The sequence below is a fragment of the Cynocephalus volans genome, chromosome 17 (assembly GCF_027409185.1).
Source record: "Cynocephalus volans isolate mCynVol1 chromosome 17, mCynVol1.pri, whole genome shotgun sequence".
NCBI classification, from domain to species: Eukaryota; Metazoa; Chordata; class Mammalia; order Dermoptera; family Cynocephalidae; genus Cynocephalus; species Cynocephalus volans.
This window is the reverse complement of record NC_084476.1, coordinates 22710577-22730912: the sequence shown is the minus strand read 5'-3', so window position 1 is coordinate 22730912 and position 20336 is coordinate 22710577. Positions and strand designations below refer to the sequence as shown.

General features: G+C 52.3%; 1 protein-coding gene across 1 annotated transcript in view; it reads left to right on the top strand.

Annotated features, from left to right (window-relative positions):
• The window catches only part of COL27A1 (collagen type XXVII alpha 1 chain), a 148223-nt gene that overhangs the window by 53761 nt on the left and 74126 nt on the right, over window positions 1-20336 (top strand). Inside the window, exons 13-17 of the mRNA XM_063081986.1 lie at window positions 4972-5025; window positions 7218-7262; window positions 15347-15400; window positions 16099-16143; window positions 19418-19471. Of these exons, the coding sequence (XP_062938056.1) occupies window positions 4972-5025; window positions 7218-7262; window positions 15347-15400; window positions 16099-16143; window positions 19418-19471 (252 nt within the window). The remainder of the gene's footprint in view (window positions 1-4971; window positions 5026-7217; window positions 7263-15346; window positions 15401-16098; window positions 16144-19417; window positions 19472-20336) is intronic.

Below are 20336 nucleotides of genomic sequence, written 5' to 3'. Positions count from 1 at the left end.
GAAGGAAAGCTTAGTCTATAGCTCTCATCCCCTCCTTGCATCTCCTGCTAGAATGAGAATGCATTGTGGTTTGCTGAGGTTTCCAGACAGAAGATGTTACCAACTTGGCTGGTGCTGAAGGGGTTTCTCCTAGGCTGTCCTGGCTTGTTCAGGGCACTTCTCAGTGTCACTCACAGAGGGAGGCTGAGCCATGCCTCCTAGCCAAAGGTCTCTCACTGGGGCTGGCAAGATGCTGCAGTGAATCCTCTTGCCTCCTATTCTGAATTCACTGTCAAGCCCCTGCCATGCCTGGCAAGGCTAACTGCCACTCACAGCTTCTCTTGTGGCTCCTGGCCGGGCCTGCCAAGGCTGGTCTTATGTAGGAGGCAGGAGGGCAGATCCTACAGCTTAGAGCTGGAAGGGCCCAGCCCTGGCTCCAACTTAGGGATGATTGGGACTTGCCCAAGATCACAGCCGTCTAGGCTGGGACAAGGTTTCTAACATGGTGCATTTTGGCTTCAGGCTCTGGGCTCTTTCCATTTCTCAGATTGTGGGTAGCAGGGAGCCAAGTGACAGAGAACTCATATTTTCAAGTAGAGAAACTGAGGCCCAAACAGATTAAGGTTCTTAGCTGTGGTGATCCTGAGAGTTGGAGCATGGTTTCCAGCATCCTAGACATGATCCACAGCTGTCCCAGGGCTGTTGGTGACCCTGGAGTCCTGGTGAGAACTCTGCTTGCCTATACTTCCTTGCTCCCTGAGGTGACTTTTCTTGGGTGGATTTCCTAATGGACTTTTACCCTCCTAAGGGCAGGATAAAAACATGTTCAGCGTCATGAGAAAAAAGTGCTGGGGGACCTCAAGGGGTCTTTCCACGTCAACATGTTTGAGACTCACACACCTCCTGGAAAAGAATACTTGCTGCTTCAATTGCAGTAGGAAGGATGCAGGTTATGTGTGCAGGAACTTCCAGACTTAGAGAATTTATATGTCATAAAGAGGTCTTCAGGGTTCTCCTGTGGCCTCCTCCTAGAGGTTATTAAATATTCCCACTGTTGGTACAAACCCTAACTAGCATAGTGATGGCACATCAGAGTTTACCAGGGGCTGGATTATAAACATCTCATCTCCCAGATGAGTGGGGCAGGGCTGACCATTTTGCAGGCCAGGGAGTTGAGCCTTAGAGGCTTTAGCAAGGCTTTTTATTCTGGATGCTCCATGTGTCCCTGCTCCTATATTCCACCCTCTGGAGCCAGATAGTTGGGGTAGACCCTACCTGAAAGTGGGGGAGTGGATGAGATGGCCTTTAGGTCTCTTCAGCAGTTTGCATCCTGCTGTGGTGATGAAGACTGTCCCTATCCTCACTTCTATTCCTCTGAGTTGTAGCTGAGAGAATGTGGCATCTCATCCCTGAACCTTGTTCTGTCTCCTCCTGGGCCTTGTTCTTGCTCCAAGTACGAGGCGTTCAGTTCCCCAGAGGGGCCCGACCTGGGGAAGTGGAGAGAAACCACGTGGCTGGGGCCCCGGCAGGAAGTCGAGCTCATTCCTTGGGCCACAGGCCAGCCTGTTGCAGCCAGGAGCTCTGGCCTGCGGAGAGAGGTCTCTGTGCTGCCTGGGCTGAGTGTGCATGCCATGTGGTTGCTTTGCACCAGCAGATGCAGCCAGACAGAGGGAAGCGGACAAGGTAGAACTGGGGGCCACACATGTAGCTTGGTGGCCACCTCTCTGAGATCCAGGGGGCCAAGCACTGGGGCCTTGAGGTGCTGCTGGACATGAGCTCTGCCACTTGGTAGTGGAGGGATGAGGCAAGCTAGAGGGTGATGGGGCCTTGGGCATGTTCTGGGTGCAGTCTCCCCATTGGTCCATTGAGGTGCCGAAGGTCAAGAACATCGAGGGTCCTTCCATCTTGGACCATCTTTGATTGTTCCAATCAAAGATTTACTCCAGCACTTTTAAAGCTCCATTTTTTTCCCCAACCATTGTGCTCTTAATTACAAACCCTAGATTGCTAGAGGTCATTGCTTGAGCCCACCATAGGAAGGGAGACTGAAGATGGAGACCGGGATGGGTAACTGAAGCCACCTAGCACGTCCAGACAGAACCAGCCCTCAGCATCACTAATGCCAGTTCTTATTGTGCATTAGATGAGGGCTCTGATGAGCCCTTCAAGGAGTCACAGCCTTGCTATAGTTCATTCTCTTTATTCAGAGTCTAGTTCTAGCTAAGAGAACAGGTTCTGGAGTCACACTGCCTGGGTTCAAATCCCAGCTCTGCTATTCCATAGCTCTGTGACTTTAGACAAGTTTCCTAACCTTTCTGAATCTCAGTTTCCTCACCTTTAAAATGGAGCCAATTGTAGGACCTATCTCATGAGGCTGTTGGGAAGTCACACCGTTGGAGTTTGCTGTCACCGTCATTCTTTTATTGTGTCACTATTGTCCACTGCCTATACTTGGGCTGCATTTTGTCTGCAGAAGTGACTCCCTTTGGGATTTGGACTCAAAATTCTGATGACAGTCTCTTATAAGTCTGCTTATACCTCAGAGTTGTGCCCTCACATGGCTGCCTACCATGTGCCAGCGAGGGCTCCCCCTCTATGTGGCATCTCAGTTCATCCACACAGTGCTCCTCACTATACAGCAGGGGAAACTGAGGTGCAAAGAGGCCCACGGGTGGTGGAGCCAGGATTGGCATGGGGGAGGCTGGCCTGGCTACTGGTCTTGAGTCAGCCTGGACCAGCCTCTGAATGCAGATGCCTGGGGTTGAGAACTGCCTGGTGGCTGCTGGGTGTGAATATATTGGGAATCACAGCCAAGATGGGTGCCTGGAGGTGGGGGCACACTGTTAAGGTCTCCATCTTGCCCCAGGCTGGTGACATTCCTGTGCTCAGAGGGATAATCTCCTTCTTCTCACACCTTGTCTAGGCGTTGGGCCAAGCTGAAAGGGTCCTTAGAGATCACACACCCTCAACCTGAGCGAGACCCAGGGTCCAGGGTCGTGCAGCCAGTCTGGAGGAGAGCCAGGGCTAATCTGTGTGCTGTCTTCAGACACTGGACTTGAAAAACAAAGCAGGGACTTCTCGAGTCCTGCCTCTTGTTGGTCACATGGAGTCAGGCAGGTGCCCAGCTGGACAGCATCCCCCTTGTCCCCTGAGGAGTTGCCCTCCTCTCCTGCCAGGCCCCTTCACCCCAACCTCCAAAGGTTAGAGGTGGGAACTCCATGCCTTCAGGAGGCACCCCTGACCACAGCCCAATGGGCTGATGTCTCCTGTTGCAGGAGGTGAGGGGGCTCTACCTTACAGCATGACAAAGAGGGGTCAGATTGAGGGGAGGCTAGAATTTGCCAGGTGAGACCCCAAGAATGTGGGGAAAGGAAGCTTGGGTAGGGTCAGATGTGCCCCCACAAAGACATGACCTGCAGATGGGCCTGTACTCACATACACACACATGCACACACATCTTTCTGCATCCTCTGCAACCAGTCGGGCACAGCTTCTACATGCCAGGCTTTGCCTGTGCATGGTTCATATGAACATATCAGACTCCAGAGAGGTGGGATCTGGGCTCAACTCTGCCACAAAGTGGCTTTATGGCCTTGGCCAAGTGACGTTTCCCATCTGAGCCTCAACTTCCCCATCTCTTAAGTGGAGCCTTTCCCTCAAGGGCGGATGTCAAATGCAAGTGACGTTTTGTGTGCAAGAGTGGCAGCTTGATTCAAATCTATTGTGTGCTCATTTTCTCCTCTCAATGTCTGAATGAAACCACATCTTCTGGGGGCTAAACATCAACCCCTACCCTTCTGTTCCAAAAGGACTTCCTGACAGAGGAAGGATTCGAAGGGAGTAGAATTGCGGGCCAGGGCAAGGCCAAAGCCAAAGGCCCTGACACATGCACATTTCAAGGTCTTTTTGCTCAGCCAATAGAGACTTTGCAATTGGTTTGGGTTTTGTTTTGAGGCTTGGTCTTTTTGGTTGAATCTCCATGCTGGATTCCCCTAACAATATTAGAAACCCAAACCAAGATTATCCTCCATGAGGATATCTTTACTGTTTGAACAGCTCAGGACTTGGTCAGGAAAACATGTGCTCTGTTTTTTATTCAATTTCCCTGGAAAAACAATCATTTGAATTCAAGGAGAAGAGGAGTACAGGTTTCCCCAAACTCCAAACTTGAGGGCTTTCTTTTCCTTTTGAAGTAGGAGTGGAGTTCTCCCCTTGGACCCAGGAGGTGTCCCCACAGCTTATGTTTTTCCAGCTGCCTGTCTCCCCAGAGAGTGTGGAGTGGCCTCCAGAGTGGGGTCAAGGAAGGGGCGGGGGCCAGACCTGCCTGGACTGGGTGGCTCAGCCTCTGAGCTCCCGAAATACACCTGTAGAGGCCGTGCTAACGTTTCCCAGCAGTGTGACCTTGTGTGATCTTGTGTGACCTTGCCACTTACCCCTTCTCAGCCTCACTTAATTTATCTGTAAAATGGGGATTATGATTCCACTGGGTGGCTTTTGAAGAATTCATCACAATCACAGAAGTTCTGAGCTGGAAAATGCCACAGAGACCTTCTTCTCTTTTTCCAGTGGGAAAACTGAGGCTCACAGGGGAAGAGGATGCTCTTAAAACTCTCAGCAAATCAGTGGCTTGTTTAGACCTAGACCTGGCTTCCCAACCCCAGTTAATGTCCTTCTCACTTCACTGGGACCAGGTCCTGGATTGGGGGGTTGACGTTTCCATGCTGGGAACTGGGTGCCGTTTTCTTTACAGAGACTCTGAGTAGAAAAGAAGAGGGGTCCCTGGCCATGGCCCCTCCATGGTAGCCTGTCCCTGAGAGGCTCTTTATGTGTGGGTGTTTGTTGAGGGAAGGGGGTAACCTCAGGACCCCACTGCCTGCCCTGAAACAAGTAGTGAGACTGCTTGGGGACATTGTCCTTGTGTTCCCCTGGAGTCTGGATCAAAGCCACCCTGCAGATATAAACACTAACCTACAGATGTTTGTTCTCTCTCAGGGGTTTCCTGGAGACTTTGGAGAAAGAGGGCCTCCAGGACTGGATGGAAACCCTGTAAGTATTTCAAGGCTTTTGGAATAGAGAAAAGATTCAGAGTGAATGCACGGCAGGTTTTGGAGCCCAAGCTTTGGGGTCAGACAGACCTGGGTCAAATCCCAGCCCTATGACCTCCTAACTAGGTGTCCTTGGACAAATTACATGATCTTTCTGAACCCCAGGCTCCTGTCTACCATGGATGCCCCGTGACCCCCTAGGAGAGTCCCCAGCCCAGTGAGCTCCTGGGCCCAAAGCCCCAGGCTGCACCCCATCCCCACAACTTAGGAAGGTCACTCCCCACTGGAGAGGCTCTGGCTGCTGCCATCTTACAAAGCATCAGAAATGTTTATGGGCCAGCAGTGGCCTGAGAAAGCAAATGGTTTGCAGGCCCTGTTTGGAGAGAAGAGCTGAGTTCCAGAGGAATTTCCACTACAGGCGTGTTTATAGAGTTTGTAAATAATTAGAGGCTTGAGCTCTGTTAATGGAGGAGCCAGGTCAGCCTGCCCTGGGGAGCTGAGTCTGCCTTTCTCTTCCCCTCCCAGGCTCCAGGCCCTGTGGGAGAAAGTGTTCGTTCTCAGCCTGGAGTGCAGACACACTCAGAGCTCTTTGGAACACCTGCCATGGTCCGCATCTCTCCTTTGGGCTTCCAGCCTGAGCAGTGGTAGCCAGCTGTGCCCTCTGCAGAGGTGCCATTGTACCCATAATCAGCTCTCAATTCCATGCTAGTTCAGTTCCACAAGTGTTCCCCAAGGCTGACACAGCCAGGCTACCTTGGGGTTTAAAGCCCCCGGAGCCAGACGGACCTGGGTTTGGATTCTGCTGTGCTACTTGTCAGGCATGTGAACTTGGGCAAATTGGTTCACCTCTCTGAATCTCTGTTTCCTTGTCTGTAAATGGGGCGAGCCTCAGAGGGCTGTCATGAGAATGAAATGAGGGGAGGGAAGGTGTTCAGGTCACTGCAAGTGTTCAGTGGATGGAGCTATACAAAGTACCAGGTAATAGCAGGGCACAGTTCCTGCCCTTGAGGCGCTCACGGGCCACTACCCCAGTCCATCACAGAAGATGCAGTGGGATGGGTGGGATCAAAGAGGTCCCAGTTGCCGTGGAGGAGGGAGGGAGGAGGTGTTCCTCCTCCAGGTGGAGGAAGGAGCACCAGCAAAGGCATGGAGGGAGAGAGCCCAGCCTTCCCAGCAACACCTCACTTATTAGATTAGCCATCACAATATGCGATGTCATCCTGGAAGTTGCCTGGGGAAGGGGCAGGGATGGCTTTATACTCATGGTCTGGTCTTCGCTCTGCCACAAAGTTGCTGAGTGACTTTGGACAAGTCACTTCCCTTTGCTGAGCCTCAGTTTCCTCATTTTAAAGCCAAGGCCACTTTTTAGCTCCTTGCTTCCTTCTGGGTGACTGTAGAGATGACCTCCCATCTGTCTGGGCAGCCCCAGGATTGAACCGATGAAGAAAGACAATCCCCCTGGGGGATGTTGGCAATTCTCATTGCTAATCACAATTTCTAGAGCTCCTTATTTTTATTCACGCCTTTCCATTTTGAACTTGAACCAAAGCCCTCCACTTGTCTTTCCTTGTGCAGCAATGGAAGATACATTTTTAGAGATGAGGAAACTGAGGTTTAGGGGGGTAAATCATATACACAGTCTTATCTCCTGACTCCCAGGCAAGAGCTCTTTTAGCATCTTGGAGGCCCTGGAAGGAGGAAGCCTGAGAGCTGGGGTGGGAAGGACGCTCCAAGGGCCCCAGCCCCTTCTGGCTGAGAGAGGGAGGGAGGCTGGGCTGGTGGTTCTCAGCTGGGAGTCTTCATGGCTGCGTTATCTCCTTGCACCTGACCTTGGCAAATCACTTACTCTCTTAGGCCTCAGTTCCCCTGATTGTAAAGTGAGAATGCCAAGCACCTGGCACATCTTTATTACCAAGATCAGGATTCTGTCAGTTCTGTCATACTTATAATTGGACGACATTGGATTTGGAAGTCCAGCCTCCCCATTTTACAGATGTGGAAAGCTGATGGCAGATGGGGAGGGGTGTGGTCCAAACTCCAGGCCAGGCTCAAGAAAGTCACAGGAGTCTGTGGTCAGGAATAAAGAATGGTCAGCTCTGAAAGATCCTGCTAGGTGCCCTCATGCAGAATGGCATGGAGGGAGGGGCCCTGGAGGAAGACAGGGCAAGTAACCACCTTGGTCTCTATTTGCAGGGAGAATTGGGCCTGCCAGGGCCCCCAGGAGTCCCCGGCCTCATTGTAAGTACACAGATGCCTGGGGGCGGGGGGCCAGGGATAGAGGCAGGGTGGAGCCAGGGTGTTGGGAGCAAGCAACAGGCCCTGCAGGGGAGGTTGAAATGGCCCCTCGCTAAAAAACCCCAGGAGGGGCCCGGGAAGCAGGACAGACAGGGGACTAAGGGAGGAATGCCCTGCTGTGTGGCCTCAGGTGGGTCACCTACCTTCTCTGAGCCTGTTTCCTCATTAGTTAAATGGTAATGGGCACTTGGAGCATGAGACTGCCAGTGTGCTCTCTCACCTACTGCCTGTCCATCTCTCTGCAAAGGAGGTCTGGGCAGGTGATGGCATGCCCATTCAACAGGTGAGGTGCTTCAGGTCCAGAGGGAGGAGGTGGCCGGCAGAGGAGCTGAGCCTCTCGGTCACGCTGAGTAGTCTTCTTTACCCTTTTTGTCAAGCATTGACTTTGGAGCCAGACTGCCTGGGTTCAAGTCCCAGGTTTTCCACATCCTGGCTGTGTGACCTGGGCTAAGTCACTTACCCTTCCTGAGCCTTAGTTTCCTCATCTGTAAAATGGAGATGATAGTAGAGTCCTCTTGGAGTGGTTATGAGTATTAAATGAGGCATCATATGTACAGTCCTTGGCATAGGATCTGGCACTCGGTAAATGCTCACTTGGTGGAAAATATTATTATATTAATTATTATTATTACCTCCTGAAATGCCCAGGACTGATAGAGGCCTGTACACAGGGAAGAAGAAGATGATCTGACCTCTGACTCCATCCAGGTTGGGTAGACCTTGACAAGTGGTTCTATTAGCCAAAACCAGGGCCCCATGCTGGTGGACCTTCAAGGGGTGAATCTTGACCTTGGGCCTGGATCCAGGGTCCTGTAAGAGGCTAGAGCCCAGGAAATGACTCTAGGAGCACCTCTCCGCTCTGTCCTGTGGGTCATTCCTCATATGGTTTGAGTCTGAGGGGCCGTGGAGGGACACAAGTAGACTGTCCCCTAGCTTGACAAATGAGCTCCCAACTTTGCCACTCCAGCAACTGTGCCAAGGACTTCCATTCAGAGGGAGGCTGGAGAAAGCCCCAGAGGGAGTTGGGGGACGCCTTTACTCAAGTGAGGCCAGTCCTGGCAGGAAGATCCAGAGGCGCCCAGTGGCACTCTGCTCCTGCTCAGGTGGGTGGGAGCAGGGCCAGGATGAAGAGGGGTACAAAGTCACATCAACCTGAGTCTGAATCTTGTCCTTGTCACCTCCTGGCTTGTGAACTTTAGTTATGGCTTCACTTCCTTGAGCCTTAGGGACCCCTTCTATAAAATGGGACATTGTACCCATTCTTGTTAGGGCCACAGGTACACACAATCTAGTCCAGTCCAGTGATAAGAGGGCAATCCCTGGAACTGGACTGCCTGGGTTCAAATCCTAGCTCTACCACTCATTTAATTGAAATCCTGATCAAATTTCTTAACCTCCCTGTGCCTCAATTTCTTCATCTGTAAAATGGGAATAATATGAGTGCCTAAGTTGGAGGATGATTGTGAGGATTTAAATAAGCTAATACAGGGCCGAGCCCGTGGCGCACCTGGTAGAGTGCTGCGCTGGGAGCGCAGCGACCCTCCGGCCGCGGGTTCGGATCCTATATAGGACTGACCGGTGCACTCACTGGCTGAGTGCCGGTCACGAAAAAACGACAAAAAAAAAATAAAATAAAATAAATAAATAAATAAATAAATAAATAAGCTAATACATATGACATGCCTAGTACACAGTAAGCACTCAAGAAGGATTAGTTATAATAATTATAGCTTGTTTTATAATTATTTTATTATATTACACACACATATGGTATTTTATGTGTGGTAGCAGCTATCTGAATTGCCGAACTGAGAAAGATTTCAAAGTCACATTGGAACGCAGTGGGAGAGGGTGTTGCAATTGATTAGCAATGCCTGCCTTGGCTGGGGATTAGGAAGTGTCGACACATGAGTCATACATTTGTCATCCCTGATGTCCATTCAACAGGACTTTGCAGGCACCTTCTTTGGCACAAGGAGCTGACCTACATGCTTTTAAAAAAGAAATATCTGCAATGACAGTTAGAGAACTCTCTAGAAGTCTTCTAATCCAGTCCTCTCTAAGCCCAGCAGGAATCCTTTCTGGAGCATCTTGGTCATATAGTCATTAAATTCCAATTTGAACACTTCTGGTGTCAGAAACTCCCTTCCTCTCTGGAGCCCAGTTTGTTTGACAGAGCTCTCATTGTTCAATGTTTTCCTGTATATTGTACCCAAATCATCCTTGCTGTCCCTGGCAGAAGCTGTTGGAGGTGTAAAAGTGGCTGTTGTCTGTTCTTCCCAAGATTCCTTCTGCAAGCTAAACAATCCCACTCCCCACAGCTTTTCTGAAGGGATGTTTACATATCCTGGCTGTCATCCTTGGTACATGTTCCTGTTTGTCATTGTCCCAATGTCCACCAGTTTTGGTCCTGAGAGGGGCCAGAAAGTCGCCTGGCTGAATAAACACAGATTCTGGAGACCAGCCTTTGCCATCACAGCCCTTGGCCTCCTGGTTCTGCACAGAGCTCTTTCCTATCTGTGCTCTCCTCTGTGCTCCATAGTTAGGGTTGCTGGATGAAAGACAAGACGCCCAGTGGAATCTGAATGTCAGATGCAATAGTTAGAACACATTTATACTAAAATATCATTTATTGTTTATCTGACATTCAGATTTAACTGGGCATCTTGTCTTTTATTTGTCCAGTCTTGCAACCCGAATTCACAGCGTCTCTTAGGAGAATCCCATTTGGCAGATGGAAAAACTGAAGCCCTTGGTCAAGGTCACATGCAGGCAGGAGAGGATGGAGTCCTGATGGGAGGCCATACCTCCCGACTCCTAGTCCAGGACGGTCCTGTCCTGCCCCCTTCTGAGGGGCCTGAGCAGGGGGCAGAGCTCCTGGCATTCCTGCATTTCTCAGACCCTGTGCCCGTGGGGCGTTGCCTCTTCCCAGCGAGCTGATCTGTTCTGCCTGTTCCTCCCTCTTGCCCCGTATTTTTCTCTGGCCACTTTCAGCTTCATTTCTCCCATTTTTAGATTCCCTTCAGTGCCAAGGTGAAGTTCCCTCTCTCCTTGTGCCTGGGGGTCACGGGCTGGCCCTGAGCCCACCAAGTCACCACTGCTCCCCAAACCAGTGCCCCTGCCCACCCTGGAATTTTGGAAACAGCAGTTTCTGTGCCTGGGAAAAAGTTAGTCTCCCCAAAGAATTGGAAAAGAAGGAAATTTTCTAACCAGGAGTTAAAGAGGAAGAGGGATCGTGAGTCACCTACGGTTTTCCAAAGGATGTGGGTTTTTAGCTGAGCAAATGGGAATTCCATGTATTGATAATCATGTCAGTGGAGATTCAAATTTATTCAATGCCTTCTGTCTAGTCAGCTGGAGCAATTTGCATGCAGACTGAAGCTGAGCCTTCCCCCTGTCCCCCGGGTCCTTGCAGCCGGGAGGAAGGGCGAGAGAGGACAGACTAACATTTATTGAGCGTCTGTCTGCTGTGTGTGTGCTTGACATGCATCAGGCTGTGGAAGCCTCACCACGCCTGAGGTCGCCAGCTAGGAAGTGGAAGGGACAGACTTGTAACCCAGTCCTGTGTGTCCCCAATCCCAATAAACTGCCAGTGGCCCCCTCCAGCCTCGGAGGTGAGAGTGCCTCAAAACAGCCCCCTTTGAGTAATTGAAACCCTTTGGCTGGCCCTCAAGAAAACTGTGCCTGCTTCCAGAATTTGCTCAACAAAGACCATTTCTGTCTTTTTTGTTCAGAGTGACACAGAGGGAATTTTGGTTCCTCCATTTAATGAGACTCAAAGAACATGTGAGCCAGCCAAAAACCCAGCATGGGGTGTACAGTGGACTAGTCCACCATATTCTCTCACTGAATGATCTTCTGTCTTTGTTTCTTCCTCTAAAAAGCAAGGTCAGCTACTAGCTGACATTTACCAAACCCTCTTGTGCCTGACCCATAGTTAAGTATTTCATTGTCACAACAGCCTTCTGAGAGTAGGGAATGGGATCACCATTTTACAGTTAAGGAAACCGAGTCTCAGAGAGGGTGAAGCACCTGCCCAAGGTCACACAGCCAGTAAGGTAGACCTGGGCCTGTCTCCACAGCTCACGCTCTTCACTGCTGCACCGTATTGCCAGCTCTGCAAGACCTCTGTGCTGAGCTGACAACGGATGTGTGACAGCATGGACTGGGCAGTGCCAGGGGCCATTGTGGTGTGAGAGATGGTGTTTAGTAAGACCACACAGGAGCCGAGACTGGCCACAGCCCCCAGGGCCCCGCCCCTAATCTGCCTGGCATTCTCACCATCACAGGCAGTTCTTTCGAGGGCTTGTACATGAGATAGTGCAGGTTTCTTTCCACCATCTGTTAAGCCGCTTTTATCAAGCATCCCCTAGGGGCTATGCTTTGTGCCAGGATCATAGAACTTAGGTCCATGGTCTGGTGGCCGGACAGGCGGTGGCCCCATAGGCACACACCTAAATGACGGTCAGTGTGGGAAGGGCCACGAGTGAAAGGTACGGAGTCTAGACCTGAGAGCAAGGGTACCACGTGGGCTCTGGGGTCAGGGAAGTCTTCTTGGCACTGGGGACCGAAACACGAATGGATGTTAATGTGAGTGGCAGCAGAGCACTCCAGGTATAGGAAACAGCTTGAGCCAGGGTCTGGGGGTGCATCAGTGGCCGAGTATGTCACAGCTAGAGAGGAATGGCAGGGAGGGAAGGTTAGCCATGTATGAGGGAGGCCCTGCCAGCACCCCAGGTTTTCCTCCAGGGGCCCCTAGCAAACCCAGCCTGGACAGCTGCAGGCATTTGGGGGAGCAGGACTCACACCTGTTTCTGAATCTCAAGCCTGTCCTCACACCTTGTCATGTGTGAGTGACAGCAATAAGGAAAGCAAGCTTGAGTCCTTAATTGGAGTCAACTGCCAACCCAGGCATGTGAGTATGGACTGTGTGCTCAGACAGACAGACCTGGGTTCTGGTCCTGCCTCTGCTCCCTACTCGATTAATCTTGGACAGGTGACTTCCCCTATCTCTAAGCCTCAGTTTTCTCATCTGTAAAATGGAATAGGACTGACAGTGGTGCTGACCTCATGGAGTTCCCACGAGCAGCTGCTAAGTGTCCGAGCTGCTGTCACCATCCCTGGCATGGCATAAGTGCCCAAGTAACATTCAGCTGTTGTTAACAAGGGTTTGTAGTGGCTAGCACGGTGTGTGGCACATAGCAGGGGCTCTCTAAATGGTGGCGGATGCTGCTGATCTTGTTCTTGGTGGGAGTCAGCGGGATGAAGGCAAATCGTGTAGCATGGTGTCTGGGAGCCTAGAGAAAAGTGGAAACAGGATCCAAATTAAGGACGTTACTTACTGTTCTTTCTTGTGGGGACACGACATTCTGTGTGTCTCTGGCCAAGCTTCCTTGAGAGTGTCTCGCGCTCAGCAGACAAATGCTCTGCAATCTGTACAGGGGCTCCACTGCTCTGCAAGGGGTGGTGGCCTGACGTTTTCTCTGTTCCTCCCCCAAATGCTTTTATAGCCCAGTCTGGGGGCCTCCTGACACAGGAAAGCCCTGCCCCACACAAGTCTCCACTATCCCCAGGTGTGCCCTGCAGCCAGTGTCCCTTTTCTGGGATTCCTTCCCCCTTGGGGTTGGATGTCCACACCAGGTCCCTGCCCCCACCACACACAGGCCCCTCTAGAGAGGCCTGCAGAGGCAGCGAGTGGGCCCTGTGGGGTGTGGGGCTGTGTTGCCATCGTCCAGCATGTGCAGCGTTCAGTCCCCACACAACAAGCCGCCTTTGGGCCTGGCGTGAGGAAGAGCGAGCGCGTGTTCCTGGAGCTGCTGGCTGGTCCTCTGCCCGCGGCCCAGGCCCAGTTGGAGCAGCCTCCCCCAGCACAGCCTGCCCGCTCTGTTTATTTGTGCACCACGGGGAACTCTGGGCGGGCCACCCCTGGCTCTTTCATCCAGGAAGAGATGGGGAGAGAAGCCATGGCCAGAGGGGCCTGTGGAAAGGCAACTCTCAGAAGGGCTGCCTTTTCCTCTGGCTCCAGCCTCGCCCTGGGCAGTTCTCTCCCTCCTTTCCAAAGACTACCTCCGAACTGCCTAGAAGCTCTGGAGACAGCCTGTCTCAGGTGAAGCCCAGCTCTGCCCCGGGGCTGTGACTCTGCCCAAGCCCTCACCTCTCAGAGCCTACATTTTCTCATCTATAAAATGGGAATAGAACTTATCTTTAAGGGCTGTCGTGAGGAATAGCCATGCCGAGGCCTGTCAAGTGCTTAGCGCGGTGCCCAGCGCCTGGCGTTGTTTGCATCATTGTCATCCTCTGGTAAACCGAGTCCTCCTCTTCTCAGAGAAGACCACTTGATGGAACTGAAAGCAGCATTTCTTAGCCAAGGCTCAGCTAGGAGGTTTTGAAGTCCAGAGAGGGCAAGTATTTGCCCAGATCACACAGCCAATCCCTGACAGGGCCAAGGTTGGACTCCAGTCATTCTGGTAGTGGGGAGGGAGAATCGGCATCACCTCAGCCAGGCCTGGCTGCCGTCTGTGAACTCCTGCCTTCCCCACCTCTCCTCAGGGGCATTTCACTGCACAGGCCTTGGGGTGTCTCATTCTCCACTGGGCCTCCCTCTGAGACGTCTCCAGGCAGCTCTGGCAGGAACTTGAGTCCCCGTTCTCGAGCCTGGTACCTGGGGCAGCCACTGATCCTCCATGCTTCTGAGCTGTGCCCCACCTCACAGCTCTTGCCAGGGGCCTCCTGATGTGGGGTAGTGGGAAACTGAGGCCCAGAGAGGTTGAGCACGTTGAGGTGACACAGCAGCCAGTCACTTAGGTCAGTTACAGAGGACGGACAAGGGAGAGAAGAGAGTATGTTCTGGGTCTCCCTTTTTCCGGATGCAGGCTTCATGTTATGCCCGTGGCTGAGGACAGTAGTGACAGGGTGGGACAGTGAGGAGATCTGAGAGAAAGAGGGTGGGCTTTGAGGGGAAATTTAGTCCCTCCCTTAGGCCAGAGTTTCCTGACCTCAGCATCATCTACAATTTGGGCTGGATAATTATTTGTTGGGGGGCTGTCCTGTGCATTGAGGGATGTTTAGCAGCATCCCTGACCTTCACCCACTAGATGCCAGTAGCACCCCTTAAATTGTGACAACCAGAATGCCTCCAGACTTTGCCCAGAATTGATACATGTTAAATCAGTTACTCCTTGAAACAGCACTAGGAGGTACATAGCAATGTTAATTCCTATTTGTTAAGTGAGGAAACTGAGGCGTGGGGAGATTAAGTGCCCCCAAATCACACAATGAGTAAGTCTCAGAGGAGAGTGAGACCAGGTGTCGTGACTCTGTCGTACACTGAGGCCTCTCACTGAAGGCACCTGTGAAGGGAACTTGGCTTTCCAGGTCTAGCAGCTCTGCTGTTCCTGCCTTGGACAGTCTAATCTGATCTGAACCGGGGTCTCCAACCTGTGGTAGGTCCAGGGTCTACCAGTTGATCTTGGTGTCCTACTGTGTCCGTCTCCAACTCTGGGGTTTCGGGGATTGACAGCCCACTCCTTATTTGCTGCTCTCCCAAGGAGATGGCCGAGGTTCTCGGATGCAGGAAATGCCTCCCCTTCCTTGGCTAGAGGAATCAAAGCTCCTCTTTATGCTGCATTTAACTCTTGCAGCAGCTCTGGGGGGAGGCGTTATTGTCCCTACTTTATAAAGAGTGAGACTGAGGTCCAAAGAAGTCAAATGAAAGGCCCCGGATCCCTTAGCTGGAATGGGATGTAAAGAATCTAATACAGGATAAAAGTATCTTGTATTTATGGGATAGAAGGATGTGGTGGCGGGGGAGGGGCAGCAAAGAAGAAATGAATTTAGGAAGGGATCGATGTGAAATTTATTCCAGCACTTTAGTGGAGATAAATAGAACGAGGAATATTCCTAATTCCAACATCAATCCAGTAGGACTGGGACCTGGAAAGCCCAGCCTCAGGGACCTTGGGGATCATCCCTCCCAGGCCGGCCTGTGGGGCACCTCTCATGGTGTCTTCTTCTCTTTCTCTTCCCAGGGTGACATGGGAGCGTTGGGTCCGATTGGCTACCCAGGACCCAAGGGCATGAAGGTAAATGGGGGCAGCCCCCTAATTCAGGCCTTGTCCCAGATGGGCACCCGCTGGCCCATTTCAGCCCAGTAAGGAGGCTGTTGGGGAGGCGCGGACAGCCGGATGCTCGCAGGGGTGCGGGGCCAGAAGCTGGAAGGGTCAGGAGCTAGTTCTTCTCTGGCCTGAGGGCCAGTCATCATCTGTCTGTCATTTAGGCCAGACATCGTTGTTAGACACCAGTCCTCAAGCTGATCATGCGTCCAACATACTTCCGGGCCTCAGGGCACTGAAAATCCACTGAGGGACATTGCCAGGGCCATAGAAACTATAGTGGGAAACTGGTGAAATTGGTTTATTCCAGAGAAGGAGCAGAAGGACAGGGTGAAACTGCTAGGACCACGTTCAGGGAATGACCCAATTTGGCCAACGTGCATGTGACACTGCTCATTAAGCCCTTCCATCCCCATCAGTGCCTCTTCTCTGGATTTGTCATCAGTGCTGTGGTTCTCTAATCAACTGCCCCTTCTCACAGTTCCTTCAATCCACACCCTTGCCTGTGACCTGGGAGTCATTGTCCCCTTTTACAGATGAAAGCACTGAGCCGGGGGTTGGGGGGTCTAGCAGGGGTCTTGCAGCCGGTTGGTGGGTTTAAGCCAGGGCTCCTGACTTCTGTGGTTTGGAGTCCCCCTCACAGCTGGCCTCGGGCCTTTGTCTTGCAGGGACTGATGGGCAGCGTGGGGGAGCCCGGACTGAAAGGTGATAAGGTGATCTGAATACTCCCTTATTGCACTGTGGTTTATCTGCATGCCACCCCCTCTCCGCCTGGAGGCTGCTGCTGGTGTCTGGCCAGGTCCACTCCCCTGCCTTCTGCCTGCCTCCCCTCTGGCCCCTGCTCGTGCATCTGTGCCCCCCAGTTTCCTCCTGCTCACTGTGGGTGGGGCTCAGAAAGATGGTCCCGGGGCCTGCAGACCTTGGCAGATAGAGCGTGGGGGGCTATCAAGGTGAGAGGGCAGGTGAGTTGAAGTAGGTCTCCGAATCCAGACGGCAGAGCTGAGGCCAGGTCTAGGCTTTGAGGGTAGGTCCATGGAGCATGGAGAGTGGCACAGGAGGAAGTAAATGCACATAAACCATCATGGCTAGGAATTGGGAGCTCAAGCCCTGAAAATGCCATGGGAAACCCAGGACAGGCCTCTGAGCCCCTGACCCACTTCCCCTCCAGCTGCCACAGGGGGAGGCCCCCCTCATCCTGTGTCCTCTGTACAGCCCTGCTCTAGACTCTCACTCTCTCACCCAATGCCAGATCAGAGTGGTGGTGGGCAGAAGGACCTGGGACAGCATCTGAATGACAGTGACACGGGGGCTTAGCCCTCCCTATGCTCTGCCTGTGGCCAACTTCCTGCCCTCCCTGCTCTGTCTCTTAGCAAACCAGGGACCCCATGGGAGTGTGGGAGGGCTTCCTGGCAGCATTCCATGTGTCCACCAGAGATCTGAGGGGGTGATGGCTACTCAGCTGCTTCCATAGTCACACACGCGTCATCAGGTGACTCTTCCCCCTGCTACACCTGAGTCATAGCAACAGGTATCATGTGCTAGGCATGAGTGCTCTACGTGGACTGATGGATTAACCCATCAATCCTCCTACCCCTGTGAGATAAGAAACTTGCCCGAGGCCACCTGGCTGGTAAGAAGAGGGGCAGGATTCCAACTCAGGCACGTGGCTCCAGAGACCTCCACCATGAAGCAGAGCTGAGGTCAGAAGTTCAGAGCTGACATGGTTCTGGGAGGTCACCTCCTCCAGTGCCTACATTTCACAGCTGGGGAAACTGAGACCCAAAAGGGAAGACACTCATCAAAGGAGACTTGGTGATTTATGGGAAGAACCAAATCAGGCCCCTGGACTCAGACAACTAGAATTGCTGGGTGAAAATGGACACACCCAAATGGATTTACACAGCACCACCTCTCGGGGGCCAGCCAGTGCAGTGCTAACCCCAGTCCTTTCTCTACCTGCTTCCACCTCTTCTGTCTCCTCCTGTTCATGCCCCAGCCACCAGCTGCAGCCCACCTCTGCCTCTCCCACTCAAGCTATCCCCCAGCCCCAGCTCTGTCCTGCTGCCTGCTAAGCCCATCTTCCCGGGTCCTCCCTCTCTAGATGAAGGGGCTTTCTGTTGGAGGCAGGGGTTCCCTGCACCTACCTGTTTATCCTGAGGCTTCAGACATCAGCGCTCTGGAAATGTTGAAGTCATGGACAAAGGAGAGAGGAAGTTGGGGAAAATGGGAGTGTGAGCAGTAAGCTTTTTATAGGCCCCTTTGCAGAGCTGGCCTCTGCTCACTGTTGCTTCAGGAACATGGAAATAAATGTGTTACATAGAACTCGGCTGGCTTGCTGACGGGCACTGCCTGGGACATTTAGAAACATGAAAGCTCTGGAAAAAAAAAGGCGGGGGGAATTATTTTCATGCCCCTAGTTTCAGGAAAATCAGATATGTCTTTGGGGCAAAAAAAAAAAAAAAGGAAGGAAAGAAACCTTTGGTGGGGAGGGGTCTTAACCTTTTGTTCTGATCAGCCACACACACACACACACACGCACGCACGCACGCACGCACGCACGCACGCACGCACGCATGCACGCACGCACACATGCACACGCACACACGCACACACACACACGCACACACACACACCCCTGCCTGTCCCCTGGGATGACAGTGCCATCCCTTCATGTTCTGTGGTTGCTCCATCCTAGAATCCCAGATTTTCCATGACCCAGTCTGGCCTCCATCCCACCTACAACCACTTGGCTTGCTCTCTCAGCGTGGAAGCACATTCTGGAATCAGGGCTCCTGCTCCAGTCCCAGCTCTCTCCCAATCCATTGTGCTGATTTCCTAGGAGCATTTTAAACTTTCGTTTTTTCCTGTTTTATTTTTTTACTCTGTCACTTCTTCTTTGAATATCTAAAAAAAAAAAAAAAAAGTTCCTTGGTTCCCCAAACTTCAGGATATTGTACAGGATTTTCCAAATTGGAAAAACCAAAGTAAGTTCAAAAACTTTTTTTTTTTTTTTTTTTTTTTTTTAATTTTGGCTTTTGTTTTACCAAGGAAGTTCTTCTGCTGGGTCATGGCCTTAGCTGTACAACGTGATTCTCCATTCTTCCTGGGTTTTTCTCTCCATTCTTCCTCCTGTTCCCAGGACTGTGTATGTTTTCTGAGTCCTGGGGCTCATGGACTGTCAGTCATGTCCACCGTGGAAAGCCGGGAATGGTGAGGGCTGTGTGGCGTGGTTCCAGCCCTGAGGGGAAACATCTCCCAATCTGGTCTGTGACAGCTCATTTACCAGCACGTGGCCGAAAACAGGGAGGGACCAGAAGAGGCCTCCACAGGCCAGAATCAGAGTTCCCAAGCCTATGTAATACGTAGTCTTAGAAAAGAAACATCCAGACCTAAGTCAAGACCAGTTTACTTGCTGTTTGCACACAGTCTTAATAAGCCAGGCAATCTGGTTTCTCATGCTGTATAGCTGGTTAAAAGCAGATAATTAGACTTAGAAAGTTGGTGGCTGGCACAGAAACCCCCACAGAAGGACGAAGTGACAGCTCACAGCCTGGTGGTGAAAGTATCCAATGGCAGACACACTCAGAAGCCAGGGGTGGAGTCCATTGTACAGGCCACCCTCCTCACTATGTGACAACATTAGTTGATGATGAAGAGGTTGAAGGATCAACAGACAGTTCTCTTTCTCTGCAAGTGTCTGTTCTCCAGGAAAGGCAGGTGGCACTGGACAGGTTAGCCTCTGTTAGTGGCATGTTCAGCCATCTCAGCAACTTCAGGTAGGTCTGCACACAGGCCAGTGTGTGCCCCTCCAGGGCCTGCCTTCCCTCCTGGGTGGCCTGTACTTCACTCTAACAGTGTGCTGCCAGTCAGGTCCAACTTTGGGAACAGCCTCAGTAAAGCTGTACCTTGCCAGTGGGTCTGGATGTGGGGGAGGCTTCCGGAGCCACACGGTCTCCATCGTAACCTTCTTTGCTGGTGTGTACTCAGGGTGAACAAGGGGTTCCAGGTGTGTCAGGAGATCCTGGATTCCAAGGAGACAAGGTAATTGCATCAGACTCTCCCCTCCACCTACCCCTTTCCCTATTCTGGTCCTGGCTTCTTTCCCAGGGCCCATCACGGGCCAGCCCCACCTGTGAGATGGCTTCCTTTCAAAGAATCCCGTCTTCTCCTTGGTCCACCCTCTCATCACCTCTCCCCTGCACTTTTCAGTGGCCTCCTGACTTATTTCCAGTCCCCCAGCCTCTTCCTTCCATCTTCCTCACTGCCACCAGGCTGTTCTTCTGGGGGCACAGCTCTGCTCTGCTCACACACCATCCGTGGCTCCCTACTGCTCCCAGGGTGAAGTCCTGGCTCCCCACCCAGGCCCTCAGGACCCCCATCAGCGGGTCCCTCTAACACTCTCCTGACCCTCCCTCCACAGCCCTGTGCTCCAACCCCACAGACCTGTCCCCTGTGCCTTAGGCCTTTGTGCCCACCGCTGCCCCACCTGGAACACCCTCCGCCTGGAGCAGCCCCCTTGCAGCCTCTGCACCACCCTGCTCAGGGGCCATTTTCCCACCTTCTCAGAAAGGGACCGTTTTCCTCTCTGAGTGCCCTGAGCAGCCCATCTGTCCTCACTTGTGGTACCACCCTTCTCCCCTGGTTTTGGGGGACTTGTATTCAGCTCCCTGCCAGACAGTTCCCTGAGGACAGGGCCCCAGACTGCCCTGATGGAGCATGGCTCAGGGTCCTGCACTTAACAGTGAATATTTAGGACAAATTTGAAGGAGGGAGGGAGTAACGGGCCTTACTGACAGATTGACCAAGGGGATGAACCGAGGTGGCCTTGACTTCAGAGCCCAGCCGTGGGCCTGCCAAGACCGGCTCCTCTTTGCGTGTGTCCAGCACCATGTGGCCACATCTGGAC